The sequence below is a fragment of the Kryptolebias marmoratus genome, linkage group LG15 (genome assembly GCF_001649575.2).
Source record: "Kryptolebias marmoratus isolate JLee-2015 linkage group LG15, ASM164957v2, whole genome shotgun sequence".
Classification (NCBI taxonomy): domain Eukaryota; kingdom Metazoa; phylum Chordata; class Actinopteri; order Cyprinodontiformes; family Rivulidae; genus Kryptolebias; species Kryptolebias marmoratus.
The window spans coordinates 5,681,906-5,708,218 of NC_051444.1; the positions used below are offsets into that span (position 1 = coordinate 5,681,906).

Sequence of the window (26,313 nt, forward strand, 5' to 3'; positions counted from 1 at the left end):
GAGCCTCATGCCAAAATGTATTTCTGCTGTTTTTAAAACAACTTTACTCTTAAGCATAGCTGGGTTTTTTTTTTCAAACACTGTTTTCAAAATCTGTATTTCACATTTATTCCAGCAGGAATGTTATGATCATCCAGCAGGAAGTGCTACAGCTAGCTTCCAAAGAAATCATGGTTTTAAATCAGCAACAATCTAATTTGGTCTCGGCCCAACTTGGATTAGCTGTTAGCTTGTTTATCTAGTCAGAATTAAATTATTCTTTAAAGTGAGGTTGTTCAAAGAGCTATCCAAAACAGGTAAGATATTAACTGTTCATAAACTTCCCACAGAACCCCACTTCAAAAGTTCTGTGGTATCATTTTAAAAGGAAACAAAGTGAAGCTATCTGACAAATAAGAAAGATTTTTCTGTTTGAACTCTCATAAACTTAAATATTTTTAAATCTGAGTGTCGTTTTTATACATTCATACTTAAATTATATAAATTCCATATCATTTTTCATAACCAACACATATTTATTTCTATATATTAATCAGTCCCTTTATGTCATTATTTGAGAAAGTGAAATTAATGACACAATAACTGATGCTTTAAAAAGGTACTTACACCTAAATTTACATATTTAACATCGTATTTAACTTTATCAGCACACAAAGATGTTATTAGCTCAGAACAAGAGGAAAGCTTCATAATACTATATTGGTAAAATGTAAGAAAAGCCATTACAAAATGTATTCTCTTCAGATGACAAAACAACTTTAGACCTTAAGCAAAGTGAAAATGAAAGCTGCATTTTGTTTCATTTGACGCTTCTGTATAGATTCTAATGTAAGTGCACCTCTTGGTGAAGTATTAAGGTCTATTTACATGTAAAGAAATGGCATTTATATGTCAAAGACAGAAGCCCTTGCAGAAAAAGAACCCCTCTGAGACCAATTTTCTTGGCTTGGAAAGTCAGAAGTGTCAGGTGAGGCACTCAGAGAGCATTTCATGCTTGTCGGGCGTCAGCGTCATGTCCGACCGCTCCGTGATGAAACTGGCGCTCAGCTGCAGTTTGAGCTTCTTCACCTCGTATTCATGGAGGTACTCCTGGATCAGGAAACGCTCTCGTCTAATTCGAGCCTTCACATCTGACGGGACATCCGGGATCAGCCATGCCACGAAGAACTTCACCACAAAAACTACGTGCTGCAGAGGGACAATTATCACATCATTAATGACCCGACACTGATGTATGTAGAAGGTGTGGGCAGGATAAAGCAGCGCTGCCTTACTTCCATGATGATGATGAAGGCCATTTTGGCTGCCAGGATGTGCCAGAACTGCATGGTGTGAGTGTACTCCCTCTCATGGCCTGGAGGGTAACGGTAGTCCCGGTATCTACACGGCACAACAAGCAGTGGAGCGTAATAAAATTAGAATGTATCTCCCGCCACCATAAAAGACGTAGAATTGTGTAAATGCCTGTGTCTGTATGTTAGTATGTCTTTATCTGTTAGCAAAAAAATAACCTCCTGATTTCACTGAAACTCCCAGAAAGTAATCACTGGCTGTGCATCACACAGCTAATCAATCTTAGCCAACCCAAAAATGGCTGTGCATTAGTGAATTTCATCAATATGGAGCTAAACTTTGGTGTGGTAGTAGCTGAGAATCATCTGCATCACATATTCTGAGTGCTAAAAGATCTGGGTCTTGCAAAACGTATGGATTGTATGCATTTGTATGAAGAAATGCTAGTTTAATTTTTACTGAAATGATCAATCTCCGCCCTGTCATACTCAAACTACCATCGTAAAAACATTTCTTATTCAACTAAAAGCACTGTAAAGCTACAACTGTCTTAGGTTTTACATAAAAAAATCTAAATGTAATTAAAAGGATAGTTCAGATCTTTTTAAGTGGGGTTAGAATAAAAACATAATAATCTGAAACTTCTCTATAAATACTTGTGTAATAAGAAACAGATGAATTACCTTAAGCTTTCAGCCGTCCGTCTTTTCCAGACTGTATGTCATGTATTGTGTGTTTTTGTTGTATTTATTGGTCATAATTATAATTCATTTTCCTCTATGTAGTTTGAAATAAAACAAAATACCAAATTGAAATCAAATGACCCTACTATTTAATTTCAAAGCTACAGAAAAGGTAAAACTAAACCACAGCTGAAGCCTGATGAACAAGGAGCTGTTTAGGCTGTAATACCTGCAAGTGGTGGTGAAGTTAACGTGCCAGTTGTCCTCGGGCATGTTTGGTGGAGGGATCTGTGAAATGTTGTATACTGACAGACTGTTGTTGATGTAGCCCTCCATGTTGCCCTTTTTACTGTAGGCGTAAAGGTAAACCAAACGAGGAATCATGTCTGAGGTAAACGCCATGATAAAAGACTGGAACAACAAAAACAAACAGAAATGGTTTTGTTATTAAAAACGAAAACAAGCTTGATGCGTAATTATGAGCAGAGTTTGAAATCTCGACTAGACAATGTTTAAGCCAAGTTTTGCATGCATGACGGACTCACATTGGTAACAACAGACAAAATGGCCACTGCATTGAGGATCTCCTGCCATGCGCCAATGTTTCGAGCCTTGGATGCCACCGGTCGCCTGAACTGGGTGGTGAACTTCCAGGCGTCCACCCTGATTTCCAGGATGTTGTTGAACAGGGCCAGGAGGGGGGCCAGGGGGAAGGAGGCCACAAACAGAGTGATGAAGCCAAACTGGATCACTGAAAACGGGACAAACGGAGAACAAGTAATCAGTCTACGGAGCTGCATCAGTCGTAACTCGGACTTTCATGAACAGAAAGTGCCTCACCCATCTCCAGGTACTCGTAGAACAGACCCAGCTGACTGAAGTTCACCAGAACATAGTCCTGCTCCCAGCGGCTGTAATGGTTGTCATGATTGTGCCGTCCCTTTCTGCTGCTCCACCAGTTACGTATCAGTCTACAAAGGAACTCATTAAGTCAAAATAAATCTGAAACCGTTCATTTTTATTTTCAAGCTAAAAATAAAAACAAATTTAGCAAGATTGATCACTATCCCTACTTTGTTTATGTTATCTGAACTCATGTTAAAGTGATGCAAAGTACTGTTTTTGCTTTCCTACGTTGACCTAAGTAGTTTGACAAAACTGCAACTAAAAGTCGTCACGAGTTAAACTCAAACATGACATTTCAAAGTAAAGTTCCTAACATGTTCTGACGTGTGCAGCTCCACCGCCGCAACGACTTCTATCTCAATAAGATGAGATCTGTATGAACTTTTACAACACAGGGTTCTTTTATACTTCTGACTTCATCGAAATAAAAAAGGCATAACTCATGCCTGTTAAATCAAATCACTAACATTTGAATTTTATGATATTATGCAGGGTTTGCAGAAAGACCTTACTGAGGTATTCGTTATGTCAAATATATGGGATTACTTTGTGACTGCACTTCTAATAGGATGTTTTTGTTTTGTTCAAGTTTACAATAAAACTTTCGGGGCTGGCTAACCTTTATTTTATGTGATGGAAGATTCAACTAAAACAGATTGTTCACAGCAGATTTAATCAAACATGCAAACCTTCTTTATAACTGATAACAGATCCATGCTGATATATTCTCTACGTGAGAGATTTTGTCTTTTTTATAAATGTTATTATTTTGCATGTTTGCACACATTACAATGATGGAAAGCAGCATAGAAAACAGATGCAAATGGAGTTAAAAAATATTGAGATTTTAGGAACTCACGGCAGCAGAGCTTCCTGAATGTTTCCCCATAACTGTTTTCCAACCATGACAATCAGCAGCTGGGTGGTCAGCTCGATCAGACAGCCGCCGGGATCGCACTGCAGCAGGGAGACAAGTTTGTTCAACTTCTCTGGATTTTAAAAACGTCCCTGTAGAGGAAGTTACACAGATCAACATAAAACTCACCTCTTCATTTCTCAGTTTGCTCCATTTGCCGAACATGTAGGAATAGCCGCCTGGATAACCGACAAACTTGCCTTTGAAGAAGGCCACGTAGAAGCAGGACGAGTAGTAGTTTACAAACTGGAACAGGAACATCTTCATCGTCAACCTGTTCTCGTACTCCAGGTGAGTTTTGGGAATTTCTGCGGGGAAGCAAACAGAGCAGATGTCCTCAGGTGGACACTCGACAGAAGGCAGGTTCTGATTTTGTCTCTGGCCGATGTAACATCTTTACCCAGATCAGTGATCCAGATGGCCACCTTCTCGTAGAAGAAGTTAAGGATCATGATGATGACGAAGTTAATGCAGGAAGCGGTGACGGAGGTGGCCAGCTGTGGGGTGATGAATCTGCCCACCAGCTGGATCTTCCTCATCGGGTCTTTAATGATGCTCGCGAAGGCTGCGTACACGGCCAGCCTGTACGCGATGACCCCGATAATACAGGCCACGATCAGAGAAACCTGTGGAGAGCAAAAACATCCCGTTAAACTGAAGGCCTAACGTTCCTGGAAGGAATGCATTACACCTGCCGCCTTTCATGATGGAATTTTAGTCTAAAGCCATCTTATCAACATAAGATATCCTTAGAAATGATAAAGTTATAGCCATTTTATGAAATATTGTGCAATGTCACACTCAGAGTATATGTTGTGACTGACTCTCATGTACTACCACAACAAATCTTAGCTCAATATCTGCAAAACTGACTGTTTTATGGACATTTTTAAGTTTGGTAATGTTGTCAGGCTGTAGCAAATCAATTGTTGATTTACATCCAGAGGTAACTCTTTGAAAGCTTTATTAAAACCTGTCCAGTTGTTGTTGGATCTAATGTTTATGTTCTGAAAGTTTAAATAAAATCCTCACAGTGGCTCACAAGATATAATGCTAACAGACAGATAGACACACAGATATGAGCACAAACTTTCACCTTTTGATAGCGGGCAATAAAAAATTAGACAGGATAAGATGATGAACGTAAATGGCAAATTTTTCGGTTACCCAGAACAGAACGGTGGCTCCAGAGAGGCAGTAGCGAGCGCACCTGAAGTGGAACGGAAGAAACGGCTCCATTTCCTGAAAAGAAATTACATTCAATTTTCTTTTCTGCTTTGCTTTACTTGTTATCATGTAAATGTTGAGAAATTCTCTGATAAATAAGATGTCTGACAGCAGATCGTGGAGCACCTTTGTGATCTTGTTCAGCCTTCGGTTGGTGCAGTTGATCTCGAACTCCGGGCGGATCTGAAGTTGTTGCTGCTCCTCCTCGAAGTCCACCAAATCCCACTCGTACTCAAGCCGGGCCTGACGCCGCTTCCAGAACTCCAGGAACAGAGTCACTGCCGAAATAAGTCCAGGTAAACACCGTCACCAGGGCTCAAACACAAAAACATTTTATCGTACAACGAGACTTGAGTTTCATGCCAATCGGTTTGTGTGTGATTTTATCGTCTGGATATCTTGTTTTATTCTTAACGTATTTCGTCCCGTACTGCTGGTATTAACAACATAAGAGTTCTGGCGGGTTAATCTGGGCTGCAGCAGTTTGGATGGAAGCGAAAAGCTTCAGTGTGAAAAGGTTTAACTGTGAAAATCTGTTCTGTGCGACAGGAGGTTCACCGAATCCAACACTCACCCCAAATCCCCATAAATATGGCAAAGAACACAGTTCCTTCGTTGTCAAACAGATGGGATTGCTGGAAGAGAGAATGTGGAACATTAGATGTTACACAGACGAAGCGACATACTGGTTCACAAACCGGTTACTCCACAGGGGGCTGGACGATATTATCCAACGTGCCTAATGCCCTGCAGAGTTTGGTGTAAACACGTTAAATATGAGTTTTTCTGTAGATGAAGATAATTACAAACATGCAACTCTGTGGTTAGTGTGTAAATGTGAATAAAGAAGAATATGCCTTGAAATGCAAAATAATGTAAACACATTTAACGGAAAATAGTAGAATGATAACATAAAATATTGGAATTGAGAAGCGTTAAAAAGTTTACTATAATGTTCTCGTTTTGATTCTCACCAAACCAAAATAGTTCCAAGAGTTTCTGTAGGCATTTTTTATGCATTGATATTGTTGCAATAATTAAAAATGAGGACGTAATATTCACAAAAGCAATATAAGTTTTAAGTGTCTTCATTTGATTTCTGATTTGTACTTTATGTAAGTAAATTTGAAGTTTAAATCACAGCTAAACATTAAATTCTGCTGTAAATGTGTTGTATTCTGTCAAGTGCATTATAAAACATAATAACTGTGTTTTTAGAACATGAAATAAAATATTCACCCAGGACGAGAGGCACGTGGAGTTGAGCTTCCAAAAAGGGCACTTTTTGTCACAAAGTGGACACATGACGGTACTGCCGCCGATCGCAGGATCACAGAGCTCTTTGCTAAGGAGAGAAACAGGAAGCAGAGTTTACTCAAAGCAGTTCCTTAAATATTATCTTAAACATTGTTATATAAACATTATTGTTGCGGTAGCATTAAACTTTAGACATTAAGTTTATGAATAAACATTCACTACAGATGAGCCATTTGTTGTCGAACATCGTGACTGGTCTGATCTGCACAAAATCCTTTTATTTTAAAGTTAAACATGAAAACTTGTATGTTACATTGATTTAAATTCATGTAAAGTTGATAACATTGTATTCAGGTTATTAATTTGATAGTTAATAGAATTAATATGTAAAGTTAATTAATAATTAAGTATTTTGGCAATAATTGTGGCATGCCAGTTTGAAATTTATTAGATGTTATTTCTTTTATTTCTTCATAAACAGGTTAATTTTTGACAGTAAATCTGAGCAGGATTGATGTGATGACAGGGTTAATCCTGCTAAACAGTTTTTTGACCTCTGACCTTTAGCCTTTTCTGTATTTGTGTGTTTTAGCTCAAACTTTTCAAAGAGTTCTTGTAAAGAAGATTAATACTGGGTTTAAAATTAACACACACACAGTGAAATACTGCAGTCCAAAACAGCAGTAAATAATCATGAATTTTGAAAGTTTAAGAGGTCAGTTTATTCAACTTTTGATCTTTTTTCTCTAGGTTGTTGTTTGTATTGTTGATGATGCTTCGTGACACAAATCTAAAGCTTTCACCACACTGATATAAATGTAATTTAAAGTTTTCCACATCCGTGGTGCTGCTAACCTTGATATGTTGTCATCGTAGCTCAGCACTCCATACGTGAAACAAATAAAACCCATGACAGCTGCAAAGAAAAGCATTTCAGTGTAGAAGCCCAGCCAGGCAAAGTAGATCCCAATCTTCTCTCCGTAATATTTCCTGCAGGAAACAAACAAACAAACATACGAGCGTGAGAAATGTAAAAAGTGCTGTGAAACCAGAAACAGTTGCATTAAGATGTTGTCAGATTACCGGATGAGGTTCAGAGGCTGCTGTTTGTAAAAGCAGAGAAACCTCGCCCAGTGGCTGTACAGGTTGAAGCGTTCACTTTCACACTCCGCATTTCGCGCTTTTTTCCAGTAACGACACTGTAAACAAGCAAAGAGGACACTATAATACACCACAACATATACACTAACATCAACCATTAACACAACATTACATTCAGTATTTTATATTTTGTTTTCACTTATTTTTTTTCCCTCACATTTGTTTTATACTTTGAGCAGTGATCAGATATTCTGTAGATTATCAGGATGTTCCTGATTGTAAAATGTGACTGAAAAACACAAACACACAAACAAATGCAGCTAGTACATTATTAAAAGTCCTAAACTCTAAAAACTACACCAGTAGCTCAAAAAGTGGCCCTTTAGTTAATCTGTTTAGAACTCCAACTACAAAAAAACTGGGACGTTGTATAAAATGTAAATAAAAGCAGAATGCAATTTTTGGAAACCTCATAAGCTTATATTTTGGCAAACATCAAATGTTAAAGCTAATTTTACCATTTCTAAGAAAAAGTCAGATAGTTTTGAATTATATAGGAGCAACACATCTCAAAAAAAGTTGGAACAGGAGCAACAACAGGCTGTAAAAGTAAACGGTTTGAATAAGAAACAGCTGGAGGAGCATTTTGCAACACATTAGGTTAATTGGAAACAGGTCTGTTGGAGGACAGGGTATAAAAAAGGCTGAATCTCAGAAATGCTGCCGTATTCTCTGAGCTGAAGCTCATTTAAAATGGACTGAGGCAAAATGGAGAACTGTTCTGGGGTCAGATTAATCAAAATTTGTTGGAAATTACAGACGCCACATCCTCCGTACTAAAGAGGAGAGGGACCATTTGGCCTGTTATCCGCTCACGGTTTAAAAACCTGCCTCTCTGATGGTATGGGGGTGCATTAGTGCCTATAGCAAAGGCAGCTTACACATATGGACAGGCTCCATCAATGCAGGAAAGGTTTTAGAACAACATCTGCTTCCATCCAGCAAAGAAGACCTAGGACTTTTTGAACAGCTAAAATCCTCCATCAGACATGAATAAGACAACAATCCCCTCCTGAAACTAAAAACTAGACCCAAACGTGGAAGAAAAACGTCTCATTCTGACCGTTTTAAACCTGCTGTTTAATTCAAACCGTACATCATGGAGAGGGAAGGCAGCCGTGTAGGTCCCGTTGCTGAATAATCGCTTGATTCCCGTCTTCTCTTTGTCTTTCCGACCTTCACTGTAGTACGGACAACGAGCCAGGATGTAGAACACCTCAAAATGAGAAAGATATTTGATAAAATTTTATTTGCCTTTTTAAATTTTGCCTCAGAGCTGCATATTGTTTTGTACAAACAACAGAAAAGATCCTAAACCACAGAAACTTCCACAGAAATGTTCCAGTCAAATGTGTAAAAAAAAGCAAAACTGAACACATTTATAAAAAATATTGTACTTCTTGGATACTAACAATTCTGTTTCTTGTTGATGGTGGAAAGAAAGTTTCCTTGTCGCCGATGAGGAAGAAGTCAGTTTTGTCTTTATCGAAGGGGTAGGTGAAATAATCTGGCTGTGGGTTCATGATGTGGTCCGGCAGGCGGAAAGGATGTGAGATCCGGTTGAGGGGGGCGTCTCGACTGTGAGGAAAGTCGCTCTCCTTGAAGGGAACTTTAATGTTCAACACATCAGCGTAGGTGGCGAGTACATCCCACGGAGCATGGATCTTCAAGAAATATGTCTTCTGGTCTTTGGAATCCTGATTAAAAATATGATATTGTAAGAGAAATCCCAAAGTTGATCTTTTAAGACAAGATTCTGAATATGATGTGCCTCAGCAAATAATCCACTAGATGGCAGTGGCGCGCTGTGGTTGGATCTCTTACCGATTTGTCTTCTGTCTCCAGCTCCAGACCTGCCTTTTCAAGGTTTTTCTCAAATTCCTTCCTCCGTTCCTGAGGATAAACACACAAAACCACAAACATCTGAGCCACACAGACCATCACGCCCTCAACTTCATGATCTGAAAAATGCTGTAAACTGCTTACAGGTTCAAACAGAATCTAACAAATATATATTTTTGGAGATAAGGTCTTTCTATGAGTCTTATAGTAACATTCAGTTCTTTAGGAATCAACTCGCTGCTGCAAAAGTTTTATAAATTTGCAGTCATACTTTGATTTTTGTAGTTGTAGCTGAAGAAATAGAAAACAAAATATCAAATACGGTTCTTTATTATGTTGTCTTATGAAGGTAGAAAACTGTTTCATGTTTTGGGTTTAGCTTGAATGTGTCATCAGTCAAAGTTCGGTGGATGAACAAAGAAAAAATATCCTTTCAGTTTGTTCATATAGCACCAAAAAAAGTCAAATCATAAATCCAATTTCATCCAAAATGGATCCATATTTAATCAGTCAGTTCACTCTGATTATAACACAATAAATTCACTTACAGTACATTATGAAATGACAAGTGGTAAAAAGTTATTTATCTAAAGAAGTCAAAGTTCCCTTCAGCTGAAAGAAATAAAGAAATAAAAAAGTCCATTTCTCCTAAATGCATGTACTGGGCTGAAAATGAATAAAACTCTCCCAAAGTCTAAACAAAAATTCAAAAGACTACCAGAAAATACTGATCTGAAAACTTGTCTCTTTGAAGCTGAACCATAGAAAGAAAAGAGGAATGGACTAAGACATTTGCACAGCCGTATACAACACATCAACAAAAATGAACTAAAATTAGCTTGAGGTTTTTGAGTCTGACTTCAGATGTTGGAAAAAGGTACATCAGAACAATGATGTTCACGTTTTTCCACAAATTATTTTTGACCACTAGGGGGCAGAAAAAACAAGCAGCTGAACACCGAAGTGAATGTTTGCTTATTTATGATCTTTTCATTTTAAACATACAGCTTTAAAGTTTTGCTTTTTTTTTTTTTTATCTAAAGCACATTTAGTTCTTAGGATGTTTATTCATCATCTTCATCAGCTGTCTGTGGCCAGAATCTGTCTCTGTTCACCACTAAAACTACAAAAAAATCATTTTATCTAAGTATCTAAATAAAAAAATTGACTCCATTGCGTCCTGATTAAAGGCACGCAGGTTGTGTCTGATGCTTTTAGACTTATTTCTGATAATAATAATCCCATAAATCAACCAAATCTTTATAATAATCTTTAATAATAAGTAACATAATGAACTACGTAGAACAAACTACTCAGCGTCAGTTAAAAAGGGAGAAAACCCTAGTTCCAATATTTTAAAACCTCTTATTTCCTCAGTTTCTCACACATAAATCACATGATAAAGCTGGAGCAACTTATGCCTCCTGATTATATAAATGTAATATTCTTCTGTCAGTAAATAGCCTCATTTTTCTAAATATTATTGTTCTCTTTAACAGAAAGTATCATTTTAAATCTGTAGGTTTTTACACTCAATGTTGATCACAAATGTCATGTATCTTGAAAAAATGAGCAAAATCTCATTTCCTCTTTAAAGTAATTCCTCAAATTGCGTAACAGCGGCATCACTGGCAGGACTGTTAAAATGCTGAATAATAAAATAACATCCTGTCCTTTTTGTTGCTGTTGTCAGACTTACCTGTTTCCTTTCATCCTTATCATCTACGTAGGACAAGACAAAGTCTATCCTCCGCACTCCGTCCCTGAAGAACACAGTGTCTCTGTTCGGCCGGAGCTTGTCTGTCTGAACGAAGAAAAAATAAAAATAAATTCAAGGACGGAGCTTTTACGTTTCTCACAGAACATAGAATGAAAACAGACAGATGCAAAACAACAGATACAGTCAAAGAAATTAAACTTGTTTTGGCAGATTTTAACACACTATCATAAGATTCATTACCTGTCAAAGTAATTTACCATAAAGTAGATACACTAGAGAGTATTTTGACTTTCACATGCTCAGAAAAGACTGTAGTCTTTTATGAAATGCTTATTTGAGGAGACATTTTTAAAGGCCAAACAAAATAACTCGAAAATCCACATCAAACAGGAAATGACGGATTATATAATCCCAACCTGTTATTACACAAACGTAACGTATGATGAAGCAGAATCATGTTTTACCCGCTTAAATAAACTTTTACATTTCAGTGTAAACTGTAACACTGAAGATATTTCATGCAAAATGTTTCTTTTATTTAAGTTTTTTTATTTGATGCAGCAAATAAAAATGATGTTATTTAGTGTTTCAATCAATCCAAACAAGGTATTACTTTTATAACCCATTTGTTTTTATTTATTTCTGCTTTAAATCTGAACTGAAGAGGTTTAAAATTCACAAGACTTTTGTCAAACACCAAGGGTTTCATTTTAAATAGCTTTTTTCTAAATGTTTACAGTTATGGTAAGACTTTTTATTAACTATGTGAAGCATATGTGAAGACAAATACAAATATATTTCAGACACTAATACATTCCTGACAAATACAACATATGTAATAATTTTATTGACCGCTGCTATGAAAAGCAGGCAATAATATACCTTCTGTGTGCATACATATATGGGTTTATTTGTCTGTCTGTGAGCAAAATAACTCTGGATGAACTTCAATGAAATTCTCTGAAAATAATATTTGGACGTACCTCAACAACTGAATAACCTTTGGGGTCAAACCAATTCAAGATGGCTGCCAGTTAACCTTAGCAACACAAAAGTGGCTATAACCCAGTTAGTTTTGCAGACCTAAAATCTGGTGTGGTGGTAGCTGAGAGTCATCCCCAACACATACTCTGAGTGCTAACAGATCACACATGAGCTTGTAATATCTCTGTGCAATATTTCTATATCTATATGAGATATTTCAAAACAGAAATATGATCTTTGATTAAAACTTTAGCATGAAAGACAGCGGTGGGTCCAGAAGCTTTTATTAAAACAACAACAACATTAAATTATTCATATCAGTATATTGTTTTGCATTGAGAAAGCACCAGCTGAAGTTCATGACATCAGTGGTAGTAGATTTTTTACTTTATTTTTTTTTGCGATGGTCTCCTTCTGCCATTATTTACAAGCTGTTATGTTGTTCCATTCAGGCTTCTTGGAGAAGAGAGTAAATTTAGCAGTTTTCTGACCTCCACCCAGCTTGATTATCAGAGCCTGACTAAGCGGGGAGTGATGACCGCTCATGATAGAGTCACTGTAATCACGTTAGGAAGAAAAAACGACACTGACAGAACAGTGAAAGCTAAAGCCATACTTGTCTAAACTGTAATAATAATAGAAATAAAATGCTCTAATCAGTGTCTTTAAGGAAGATTTCTGTCTCTGCTCGACGACCTCATGAGTCACTGAAAACAGTCTCCTGTTTAGTTTTGTCCCACCCGAGTCATGAGAGAAGCTCATTGAGACTCGGAGGTCTTGTGACTCAGCAGTTTGAGCGGTGAGGGAACAAAGAATCAGTCAGGCAAAATCACTAAAGCCAAACTCAACAAATCAACACTAACAACTTTATGAAAATAATCAATAAAAACCAAGTCGGAAACAGGGAAAAAAAAGACACCATTCTACTGCTACAAATTTAGATTCTGGGATATGAAAAAATGCACTGAGTTGAAAGAAAAACCCCATGATTTGACATTTTGAGGAACATATTTACTCACTCGTCTGGCTGTACGTAAGAAGCTGCTGACTATCTAATTACATCGACAGAAAGAACAGAAACAGCCGACGTTGTTGACGTTGCAATGTTGCTAAGCAACCAGAGAAACAGGAAGTCACTGCATCCTGACAAAGAAAGAACTGGAAGTCGCCTGCTACAATCCCTGGTTTTGTTAGTATTAAAGTTAAGTAGAAATAAGATATTATCGTTTATAAATAGGCGGACTTGTCGACATATAAAGAAACTGCTTTTATAAATGAAAACCGACAAACTCCTGACTCATATTTACTCTTTTTATCATCTCCATTTTTGCTCCAACACTTTTCCTCTACAGTTTGTGAACAAATTAAAAGGTCACAGGTAGTTTGTTACTCACTTCAGAATGTCCAGGCAGTGGAGCTCTTTCCGATAAAGAACTGACACCATTTCCGCTGCTCTCATCTGCAGAATAAAAACATAAAGCAACATCATTGAGGAAGGAGGCAGGAAGTAAAGATAAACAAAAACGGAGATAAAGTTTGTCTTGAAAGACACTTTGGTTTCAGACAACTTAGGAAAGACAGTGTTTTCATGTTTTAAATACAGTATTTGTAATTCTTATTTGTAATTATTTAGGTTTCTGCTTGACTTTAATTAGCTAAAATAAATATTAAACCAATAAATGAAAAATTGTGATACATCAAATAATTGTTTGGTGATGAAATACTTAAAAATTAATTTCTGTCTGTTTTTTCCAAATTTTCCAAATTAGTTTTCACTAATTTTCAGTTATAACTGACCGTGTGCGTCTATTATCGTCTGCAGATAATAGACACGAAGACGAGAGGATCATGGGAGTTTGCAGCTAATTTTAGATTTCACTTGTGTCCACAGCAGATCTGCTTATCGTCCCGTTGTGTTGTGTTATCAGCTCAGATATTAAAACATGGTTAGAGTAAATTCAGCAGGACGAGAGCGTTATGTGTTGTAACGTCCTGTGTGTCAGTTTTCCTGTTTATGTGAATCCATACAGCCTGTGAGAGAAAACAATAGTTCCAAAGATCATAGTCTTCTCTCATCTCACAGAACTAGTAATTTAGTTAAGTCAGTGTAAGCTCTGTTTATATCCACGCACGATGTGTGATGTGCTGAAGAATATTAATGTGCACTTAAATCCACTCTGTGTCGGACTAATAATCAATACGCATCTCAGACAACCTCCATTTAACAATAAAACCTCTCTGATTTCTGGCAGCAGCAGCACAGACAGACCCTTGTTATGATCACTAACTTTCACACACACACATTTACCACAATGACACACAACATTCCACCAGACCCCCCCGTCCCTGACTGTGGCACAGGGAATGAGGGAATGTGCTCATGTGGCTGCCTGCTCTCCTGTTATATCTGAATGGTGGGAAACCAGCCTTTCCTGTGGGGGGAAGGCACTGCAGAGTGGGCGGAGCTTAAAGCTGTGGGCTACGACTGTACCACGAGATAACCTCGTTCTGAAGGAAATACTCAACAGACAAAGAAGATAAAGGTCTTCAGGCTGGTGCAGCTACAACCCAGCTGCACACGAGCTGCAGTCTGAGCCAATCAGAGCGAGGCAGTCGTGGAAGTTCAATCAAAGGTCTTGAGATGAACACGAAACCAAGGAAATTATATCAGCAAAGGGGCAGGAATTTCTGACGCATAAGAAGGCCAAATGGCAGCTCTATAATTTTTCCACAGGCCGTGTGGGAAGAGCAGCTGGTCATGTGGCTGAATTATTCCTTTTTCCCCCTTCCTTCTTCAGTCTCACTCGTTTGGCCGTCCTCCAACTTCACACAACCAGCTATCAGAGGCTGGCTTGAACAAACAGAAGCAAAGGGCCAGCAGCGTGTGTGTGTGTTACATCTACAGACACTAAAAAGTGGAGAATTTGCAGGGAAGTTTCAGTTCTTTCAAACAGCAACGATGGACACAGTTATCTTAACCAAACTATGACATTTTCAAGTACCAAAGTTTGTTATTCTTCCAAGCTGCTTCTTGTTTAAACTTAACTTTTCTGATCCACTTTTCAACCCATTTAAAACTCTCCTGCTTCTATTTACAGTCACTGATTTGATCTGGCCTCCATCAGACATCAAACTGTTTGAAAAACTTTCCAACAAGATAAATCAAAGGGGCACATTTGACCCCCCAAAATTTATGAGCAACAATACTAAAATGTTGCTCTGTCTGTAGTTTTCTCTCATTGTGAGATATTGAGGTGTTTTACAACAGAAGAGGGAAACGTAAAAGCAAAGTTATAATTGGCACTAAAACTTAAGAAGAAAAACTCAAACTCAGCCAAAATAACTAATAATTTTACAAGAGAAAAGGTAGAATTGACTGAACTAAAGATGTATGAGATGAAGAAGGATGCTGAGGTTGGATCTTTGGGAGAATAGATGTGATGAAACTAAAGAAATGCAAGAATGAACACTGAATATACCTTTCATGACAGCATCCGACACAACATATACAAAATCGCAACCCTAATTAAAGGCTTGGATCAAAATATTATAATGTGTATTTCTTCAATCGGCTGAAGAGAAGAGCTTGAAGACCTTTAAGAAAATAAAAATGGGTGCAAAACACATTTAAAATGAGGTTTTGATGTAAATGTGTTCTTCTTCCTTAAGCTTGGTCAAAAGAAAGCAATTAAAACATCCGAAAATGAAAATATGAACTCAATTCAAGCTCAGTTAGATATAAAAATAATACTAATGTGTCCACACAGGTGCATCGTTTACACACAAATCAAATAAAAGCACACGCTCAAACTGTCCCCAACTTTATGAGTGGCAACAACGAGCATGTGCAGCTTTAATGATCACCATCAATTCATTGTCAGATCCACATGTTTGTGCTTGTTCACCACATTAAGGCCTCATCAGGATCATAATGTGGTCATTTGGAAAAGTAAAATATATGGTTTTCTATGAGCAGCTCACTGATCAGCCTAGAAGCTGCATGAAAACATAATATTAAAAGGCAAAAATCACTTTATGTATGAATAGACTATATTGAAGTGAAGCACTGAAGGTGATGATAATCTATTGATTTTTGCTGTGATTTATGGGTTTAATATGTTTTGGGGTTGATTTTTTTTATTTTTATGATTTTATATTTTGTAGTTCTATGTCTGTTTCTGTTCAGATTATACTGGTTCAGTTTTATTGCATTTGTTTATTTGTTTTTTGTTGTTACATCTCCTTTCCTTTTTACCTGGTTTAGGTTTTTCTTGCTGAGCTCCCCTCACACCTGGTTCTAGTTACTAATCACACCACCTGAACTGAATCAGTCGTTATCCTCCCTCTGTATAAAAACTCCCTGGACTTCTCTTCTGTTTCTTCTGCTTTCGTTTGTTTATTTTTTCTGTCCCTAAAGCTTGTGCATTACATCACAGTTTATACATTTCTCTCCTTCCTCACATGAAATTCTCTGAACTTTGGCTGTTATACAGAACCCCAACAAGAAAGTTGCTGGGACTTTTCTCATGAAAAGCTAAAGAAACTTTTTAAATCTTCACTCCCAAATGTATCATGGAGGACAGTGGCGGCTAATAGCCAATATATGAAACCAGTTGTTTAGCAGGCATATTTTTCTTTTACATATTGGTAAACAATCTGTTAGATTTTGAAAAAGAATCAACAGTGATTGAAGAAATATGACACAATAACTACAGGAGGGCAAATGGGTATTAGGAGTTGCAAAAGGCTCAGAACCTTTTCTTAAATTTGTTGTGAAGCAGTTTTTTCAGTTAACCTGTTTAGTGAATAACTGGTACAGCTTAAACAAGAAGCTCCCCTACCTGGAAATGGTCCCATCCCAGAAATCTTATCGACACAAGGTTGTAGTGTCATGTGAAATGACACAGTCCTAAGACAGCGGGCTCGCCTTTTATCTCAGACCCGTTATCTAAAAAAAACAACTTTAAAATTGACCTAATTAATCAGCTGACTGCATAATCGGCCTATCTCTAATCCTGCTGAGAACCTGCCTGTGTCTCTGCTCTATGCTGCTGCTTTACCTCATCTAAGAGGTGCATTAAAGGCCAGATAAGGGGGGTAGTTTCAGGGTCAGACAGTCTCCCCCTCTATGAATAATTCAAAGTATCATTGGAAAAACCTACAGTGCACTCTCATCCAAGTAGGTTACTTGTGCCAATCCATAAATTGCAGAAGGGAGGTACTGATGGTAAAAAAACAAAAACCCTTGCAGTGGTTGTGAATCTTCTCCTAATGCATCCAACAATAATTAACTGCAGCAGAATCAGGGCTGAAGTCTCTGCTCTGGAACATATAAAGTTTCTGGATGCATATTAACATCTCAGCAGTTTTGTTTTGAAGCTCAGTGTGTAACTGTCAGAGGACTGTAGATCTATGTAACCCTGACTGAGTCAGTGAAACAAATATTAGGAGACAGCCAGCACTTCTTAAGGCGGTTCGTCTTCCCTGCTTTAATATTTTTCTGACAAGACGATGTGAAGGAATATGTCACTTGCCCACGAACACAACACCGAATATTTTCAGCTCCAAAAAATCTCATATTGCTTGTCATCTGTTTCACACTTCAGACTCGTGCTGATTGTGTTAAGAAACAGAACAGCTCTAATAATAAATCACTGCAGCGTACAAGAGCAATTTAAATATTTGAAGTAAAATTTGAAATGCAATTAACTTTAAAGACTTTAAATGACCGTGTCAAAATAAATCACTGGTGCTGATATTGTGGGGATCATATTTTTTAAAAATAAAACATTCTTTTAAATGTTTTTCGAAGTAAGAGCTGGAATGTAACTAACTTAAAAATCTGAATGCAGAGACCTTTAGACCTTTTTAGAGTTTCAGTTTTATTATCTTCCTGTTTTGTTTTTGAAATATTTTGTCCTTCTGCGCTGTTATTAGTTTCACTTCCTGGGTTTGTTTTGCTCCACACTTGTTGACTGATTGTTCCTTGTTTTTCTTTTTTTTTTTCTTTTTGTTTGGATAAAGCCTCCCTGCACATAAACCTTTTAATTTTTTTTGCTGAACTGCCACATGTTTGTCAGATTTTTCAAGATTTTTACTTTAAACTTCAAGCATTTTGCTTTTATTTTTAGCCATATTTAAAACACTTACTGTGTTTCTCCCAGCCAGAGTAAGTGCAAAAGGAACATTATTGTGCAATGAGTGCAAAAAAGATAAAGTGCAATTTATTGTGTGGATTTTATTCTGGTTCTGTTGAATGTGCCCTCGCTGACTTTCTTAAATTTTTGTTTACATGCAGACCAATACTTCAGCCTTATGACCTTATTCTAAGAAATACAATATTCTGGTTTTAGTGACTGAGTTTATTATTGGGTATTCCATTTGTATTTTTGTTATAGAGCAAAGTTTGACTGAGTCACACTAGTGCTTGATACAAGTGATAACACTTATTTTAAGAGGTAAAAATATAACTCGTGTTATAAATAAGCAAACAAAATTAGCTGAGTCTTTGTGACTTGTTTGTTTGTTCTTTTTTTTTCAGATATTAAAGAACTTCCTCCTAATATTGTGAAACTTAAACACGTATATAAATCTGTTCTTTCCGGTTTGCAAAACCACATAATTGCGAAATACAACCTTTGCCTTTGATAAAATTACTCTTGCAGTTTGAACAGTTTAGCAAATTGAATGTCTGTTTGTCAAATTTACATCTGCTGAATGTAAACTATTAGATTTTTAGTATAAATTGCAAAATCAACCTGCCCTTCTTGGGACACCAGGCCTCACTGCAGCGTATTGTTGTGTGCAACACTTCAGAGCCGATGCTTCAGCCACAAATGCAGAGCACATTAAACTATCAGGAGCAGGGCAGATGAGCAGAACTGAACAATGGAAGCTGAAACAGAGCAGACGTACATGCAGACACTTGGATCTCATTATCAGAGCAACCTGACAACAGCGAAGCATTGACACAAACTATCGAGGAGCATCGAGCAGGATGAGTGCTCAAAAACAGACGAAATGACAACAAGATGGACAGTCAGGCATGACGAGAAGCCTCAAATCTGCCCGTACCTGAGTGCAAGTTCCTGAATGCAGTCAGCACAGCAGGACCATCTTTAAAGGACAAACACACATCAGAGTTTGTGTTACACTGTTGCTTTAAAATAAAGGAAAGATTTCACTTGTAGAGGACAAACACGAGAAATTAAAAAAAAAACTACTAAAGGTTCAGAAGAGCATCGGGTAAGAGCTTTTGTTTGCTGCAGAGCTTCTGCTGATAACCTGAAAGTAAACAGTGTGGTGTCTGTTTGATTCAACCGTTTTTCTTCACTATGACTCAAACAGGCTGCGTGGGCGTCTGCTGGTTAATAAAAATAGCACCAAGTCCAGCACGTTTGTTGCTTTTTCACAGTGTTGTTACACAGCTACACTTCCCTCCTTACTTCACCCAAACCAATATGTCTATTTTAGTCCTCGCACTTTCAAGAGCTGTTTGGCTTTCCCCCCCCTTAAACAAATCCACTGCAGCTAAACCCAGCAGCTGGTTTTAATAATATGAAACATTTCTCAAGGGGAGATAAGAAAACATGTCACAGATTGCTCTACAAATTCACTCCAGGCAAGTGTTTGATCAACAGCAGATGAGCAAGAAACAAGCAGCTGAACTTAATATAGACATAAAGTGCCATAAATGAAACATTAATGAGCAGCTACTGTTGCTTAACACTGACAACAGACTTCTTTACAGCATCACGCAATCCAGAGGGCCATCTTAAAACTGGTAGGATTCATGTAAATGTGTCTGAAACTGTACGATACTGAGCTGAAATTTAAAAAAGTATACTGAAACGCTATCAACAATATACTATAAAGTCCTCATAGTGCTGCATGAGCGCTGTGCATCATGTTACAGTGAAGCCACATCCTGAGCTCTGACAGGCTTCTATGACAAGACATCCTCGCTATCTCACACTCCACATTTCCTGTTATACCAGCCTACAATGTTCACAAGAAAAACTTGAAAAGACATTTGTGTTGATGATCTTATTTATAAATGCCCAAGGCTTGAAGTTTAAATAATACACAGAAAATTAAAGAAAATGGACAAAAAAAAGTCCAGATCATAGCTGTTATGGAAAAGTATTAATAAGGTAGCAAAAATAGATGCTGTGTTTTTATGTTGACACCAGACTTGTATTGTCACTGGGAAAAGTCATTTTGTCTTTCATTGTCAGAATATTGTTGATCCTGAGAAAAGTCCTGACCACTTCCCTAACAGAAGACGTCATCACAATTTGTGGCATAAAGGGATCTGAAAACAGGCGGGCAGGCAAGAAAGCAGGTTCTGGATTTAAATATACTTCAACAGCTTCAACTGATATTTTAAAACAAGGTATGAACAATAACAAGAACTAGATAAAGTCCTGTTTGCAAAACCCTTTCAGGCTGTGCCCGAAAGGCTTTCTTACGAGAAAGCAAACAGGGAATGAAGTCAACCTGTCACTGTTATGCCTCTGAGCCACCAAATGAGACTTGAAAATAAGAAAACATTTATTTAAAAAAACAAACAAACAACCGAAAGCCACCATCACCAGTTGCCCCTGTCTACAATGCAGTAAAATTTGCAGCTCCAGGATCAGCCAGGACCAGGAAAGAGGACCATCATATTCAACTACAAGTGACTGCTGATGGTGATAACCTTGCAGCTAAATGTTAAAATATTAATTTGTCTAGCACCTTCAGGTGTAATTAGTTATCTCATGTTTAAAAGAAAGGTCATGTAACACCATGATTATGTAAGGAAGAGTAGGCAGGACTTTAAAGCCCCACAGCCCTAGTGTGCAGAATTTGGTCCCAATAATACAACATGGCAGCTCACATAAACTGGGTCCAGCTGGTTTTAGTTTGCAACAATAAGACAATAATTTACAGGACATTTGGTCTGGTATTATAATGTATGATGATGGTCCCACAATGCCAACTTCTTTAATGAAAGCTCACATCTTCGCAGGATGTGGCTGGCTTGAATGGTCATTTATGAACAGCCAGAGACAGGTAAAGATGGGCTCGTCTTTGCAGCCATATCAAAGAAGTGTTTTATGAACCGTGTTTAAACTTGACAGAAGATCTGATGATAGGTAATGAAACCAAAACCAAAAGGCATGAATGGGAGGTAATAGGAAAATCAAGAATAGGTGTGCTGATTACTAACAAAGACCCGATGGCAGGGAATCCAAATCAACAGAATTTACAAAATAAAACAAGAAGTAAGGAGCAAAATTGGTCCAAACAAAAAAGAATAATCCAAACAAAACAAAGTCAAGGAGTTATTTTATTCCAACTTCATAAAACACTATGTAACTTGTATTAAAACACAATGGTAAATATCTTTACAGGTCTGTTAAAATAGAACAGTTTGGGGGAAATATCTTCTAAGAAATAGCTTAAATTAGGCCACATAAAGTAATGTTTTGCTCACAAAAAGTGCATTTCTTAAAGATTTCCTGCATTTTTTGTTCTGCATTCAGACCAGAAAACATTTAGCTACAGCAACAAATGTTTATTTGTCCTTCAGGCTCAGTTGTCCTGACTCAAAACAAAACAACTGGTACACAAAAGTGCTTTTTTTCCAATCATGTCTGATAGTAGTGCATCCAAGGCAAACACTACAGGTCAGAGGGGAGGTATCTGGAATCCCTGATCTAAACTTTGACCAGAAAAAATGACTGTAATAAACAAAAAATGTGAAACTTGTCCTGAGAGCCCAGTCTGGTTTATTGTCTAGTTTGTCGAAGGGAAATCGTGGTTGCTTTCTGTTTCTTAACTGGTACTGAGCCTCCATCAAATGGGGTAATGCAATTACAAAGACTGTTTCCATAGCAACTCTGTTCTTCTGGTTCACCTCTGACAGGAAGATGACTTCAGTGGCTATAGATACAAACTGCAATCACCTCAAAAGAACACTAATATCCATTAGGGAAGTATAAAATAAAATAAATGAAATTTGTTACCAGTTGGTGCCTTATTGATGCAAGAAATCTGGCATCCACAGAAAGGATGACGAGACTATCCAGAAGATTTAATGCCCATGTTAGTTTGATGTTCATCCTGTTAGTAGGTTAGTCACGACCGACAATGAATCAGTGTTTGGACAGCTGTGAACAAGGTAAAACACTCCAACACATAAAGGTGAAGACAGACCATTTCCTCGCCTCTCTGTTTCCTTTTTCATGTGTTTGTCCTTGTAAGAGCAAAGCCTCTGCAGAGCAACAATGGTTTATGGCACCACACCTCATCCACAATAAAGAGAAGTGTAACTTCAACAGCAAATCAAATTACACAAAGAAAACGACATGGAAATTTAAACATGAATGGTCAGATCATGATTTAATTACAGTCACTTAACTAAAAATGATTCATCATGACTGCTGGGAATACAGTTTCTTTATTTTGGTTTGTTTTATTTGTTATCATGATTTTTTACGCAGAGTTTGAAAAGATTTACAAGCACTTGTTTGCATTTGGGAAAGCAATGTAGGCTTTAAATATTGTCTTTAAGGTTTTTATTTTCTAGATCAGAATGATTCTACAACACGCATCCGTAAAAAAAAAAAAAGAGTTTCATTCAAAAGTTTTACAATCTCTTTGAAATCATCCTCAGAACTGTACGCAGTGTTATGATTCATGATTTATTTATTTATTTTTCGCAATAAAAAGGACAGTTCTTCTTTTCTGATGTGATGTTCTGTGGAATTGTTGCCAGTAATGAATATGAAAATGGCTCAGAGCTTTATCGCTTCTTAATTTCTGGGAAAAGTTCTCTCAGGGGAGACAAACTAACAGATAATCAAAGTGAAGTCAACTCCAAAGCACATTTCTACCATCTCTAAACTCCAATTGTAAAGATTTCTTTGCAGTTCATCTAAACGTTATTTTATAAGCCTTGACATCACCATCACTTTTGCATTGACTGGTTATTATATAGTAGCCTATCATTATTTATGCAGAAACCTAAATCAACTGTGATCCATTACCAGAAGTTATCCATATGTTGCAAAACAAAATGTGGTAAGCAGGACCATTTCCATGCAACTCAATACTGAATACTGTTTGTTAAGAAAGGCAGAGAAAAATGAGATTAAGACCCTAACCCCTTAAACCCTGAGGAGACCCTGATTCTTGCCCTGAGCCAAAAGAGCCTCCTTGGGATCTTGATTGATCTTTAATTAGTGATTTTCTAAAAACAAAGTATGTTTTGTTGAACTAATTTGACTGACTCAGCACTCTAGCAGTCAGGTTTCATACAGTGTTAGTGCTCCAGATTTTTAATGCACAAATCTGATGACTCTTAGCTACTCCTACACCAGATTTTAGCTCAATATCTGTAACTAAGACTGAGTTTGAGCCATTTCTGTGTTTGCCATTGGGGTGGTAACTGGCTTGAATCAGGTTGACTCTAAAGGTAAAACAGGTGTAAATGTAATGATTACTTTCTGAGAGTTTTAATAAACTCTGCCCAGTAGTTTATGGGATATTTTGCTAACAAAGAGAAAGACAGGGCACAGGTAATTACATGATTGCTCGCCTTTAATGGTGGCAGCCGATAATAAGACTTATTCTGATATAAAAAAAATATATTTAAAAAATCCCAGTTTTGCCCACTGTATCAGCACACCAGATCCATGACTACAATATATTTCATCAAACTAATCTGCTGCTCTGCAAATTAGGATGAAAAGTTTTCTACTCCTCCATTATTAATGAGATCCTTAAAGAGGAATTAGTCCTAACCACAAAACATGTCTTGGTCATTTCCTTTTTAAGTGATGATGTCAACTATAAGAAAGCAATTCCTGAATTACGACATATTAAAAATGCAACACGTTTCTTATTTTTATTAAAAACTCATGTCTGAGCAAAGCTTCAGTGAAATCTGGATTTTTCTCTGCCATGTTGTGACATCAGAGAGTATCATTGCATTTTATAAATAAAAACAAGCTCAAGTAATTCAATCCCACTGCTATCCAAAATCAGATTTATGTGCCGAAGTACTCTAAACAATGAAATGTGTTCTTGTGAGTGCAGCCTGAAACCACTAATTGACCTGAAGGGCCGACCAACTCAGACAACAGCTTCATTAGAAACAGATGCTAAATTCAACAGCATGCTGAAAAGAGAAACACATATTTATTTACCTGCGTGCTGCACTTCTGATCATGCTAACCTTCATACAGCTTCATAAAAACCTTATGATACTGATTATTATTTTCTCCTATGACAGGAACAAACAAGATGATGAAACTATTCATCATCCCTCACAACTATTTTAGTGTTTATAGCAAAAATAAGCTATTTTGCTAAACTAGTTTGCTTTCATGGGACTAAACCCTTATACATATAAAGGCCTGGCGTTCCTTAAAGGATTGCATATCGCCCGCCGTCTTTCATGCCAAAGTTTTGAACTAAGATTATTATCAATTCAAATTAGTTTCCATATATATTACCAATTTACAACAAGTCATTTCAAGTCATATACAAAGAAATAACAAGTTCAAATCATAAATTCAATTCAATTACAGTCAGTTCAATCAGATTACAATATATTACAGTCAGATTCAGTATATTTTTACAAAATGCCAATTAATAACAAGTTATCTGTCAAAGAAACCAGCAAACTGCATCAAAAATTCACTTCGGCACAATCATCCATCCAGAGCAAGCATGAGGCGACAGTGGAAAGGAATGACTCCCTTTTAACGGAAATAAAAACCTCTTATGTAGAAAAAATGGAGAAATATACTGAAGCTGTTTTGGGGAAAATCTTGACAGTAACATTGTGTAATCTCCAGTGATATTGTGAGATCTCGTGCAATCTGTTAAGAGTGTTGAGTTAGAGACATTTTTGTGTTTGCTCAGTTTGATAAACTTTTTTCACAGAAAAAGCTATCTGGGCAGAAGATAATTTGAAGAGAGAGTTGTTAATATTACCACAGGAAGCTCTTCTAGTGGATCTGCTGCAGTTCTGCAGAAGTGTGGCTCGCAGAATTGGATTGCAGAGGTCCATTAAGCACCACATGGGAGGTCTGGAGATGATCTCCAGAAACCAAATTAAAAGTAAAAATAATCACCTCTGCCAAGGACGTTCTGTTTTTGGTTTGTCCATAGTCTGTCTGTCTGGTAACAAGATTACTTAAAAACTAATGAGCAGATGTTGATGAAATTAACAGGAATTGTTGGGATTGTCCCAAAAAACAAGTAATTAAATGTTGCTGGTTACAATGGCCTCAGCGGAGGTGTGCTCTCTCAGAGTCCTCCTAGTTACTAATACTATGTTTTTTTTCCATTATTGTAATAAGTGATTAAAAAGTAGTTGCTTAACTGGCTTTTTAGCATTGTTTGTATACTTCCAACACGAAAACTGGTCTTTGCCACAGTTATTATGTAGGTCGGAAGCTGAGAAGTTTGGAAAAAATGCTGTAAAGTCAAATTATACTCACTTTAAATACAGATACACTCAGAAAAAGTGGCTGAATGAAGAACAAAACAAGAAGTATCTGACCTTAAATACTCCCTCCAGCAGATGCAGAAGCAAGATAAAATCCATTAAGACCTGACACAGGAACATCCTTAATTTGATTATCTGTATCTCAGGTTTTCAGCTGCTTAAATAGGGAAGCTTTCTTTGCCAAGTTGTGTTAAATGTCGACACAACACCGGTTCATCCCTGGACTTTAGGAGCCTGCATGATTTAAAGGTCAGAGTTAAGTTGCTAAACAAACAAGACTTTCAGACTGAAGAACTGGGTGGAAAATTAGTGGAAAGGCAGCCAAAATAAAACTTTGAAAGACTTCCAGGAAGCCTGAAGGCCACTTTAAAATTAGAAGAAAGAAAAAAAGACTTCTGGAAGCCAAGTATAGAAAATGAGGGCTGACTCAAGACTGTATGTACTTTGCTATGATTATACGTTGTAATCTTAATGTTATGCTATAATTTCGACATGTAAAGACTTAATTTCTTGATGAGCTCAGGGAAAAGGATTAGGAACTGCAACGTGTAGCTCCTTTACGCACAGCAGCTACAATCACTGAGGTGATCCAGCGTCATTATGAGCAAATTTCACAGTCCCCCGTGAGACAAAGACCTATACATCCGAGATGCTGCGGAAAATAACAACCATGAATACCTGCAATCTGAGAATCCGAGGCGCTCTGCAGCTCGATCAAAGTTTCTTCCTTCGCCTTTCCCGTTAATCGCCTCATAGCGGCTAACGGGGTTATTCTAACGGCTTCAGCGCGTCAGGAGGGCGGCCAGAAAGGCTGGGG

At 37.3% G+C, this 26,313-nt stretch overlaps 1 protein-coding gene across 3 annotated transcripts; it reads right to left on the minus strand.

Annotated features, from left to right (window-relative positions):
• ano5b (anoctamin 5b) lies at positions 1 to 26,307 on the minus strand. 3 transcript variants are annotated; one of them, XM_017405457.3, is made up of 21 exons: positions 26,175 to 26,307; positions 19,064 to 19,105; positions 13,384 to 13,448; positions 10,985 to 11,089; positions 9,268 to 9,336; positions 8,856 to 9,140; positions 8,540 to 8,659; positions 7,366 to 7,481; positions 7,138 to 7,272; positions 6,265 to 6,370; positions 5,600 to 5,660; positions 5,152 to 5,303; positions 4,966 to 5,040; positions 4,199 to 4,424; positions 3,928 to 4,106; positions 3,742 to 3,839; positions 2,817 to 2,947; positions 2,522 to 2,727; positions 2,206 to 2,387; positions 1,275 to 1,380; positions 1 to 1,188 (listed from the first exon to the last, which is right to left on the minus strand). In XM_017405457.3, the coding sequence occupies exons 1-21, from the start codon at positions 26,248 to 26,250 to the stop codon at positions 964 to 966; spliced, it is 2,760 nt and encodes a 919-aa protein (XP_017260946.1). In that variant the 5' UTR covers positions 26,251 to 26,307; the 3' UTR covers positions 1 to 963. The 3 variants fall into 3 exon arrangements, with proteins under 3 accessions (XP_017260946.1, XP_037835868.1, XP_037835869.1); XM_037979940.1 differs by having other exon boundaries at positions 8,507 to 8,659; XM_037979941.1 differs by lacking the exon at positions 19,064 to 19,105 and having other exon boundaries at positions 8,507 to 8,659.
• Between the last annotated feature and the right edge of the window lie 6 nt (positions 26,308 to 26,313).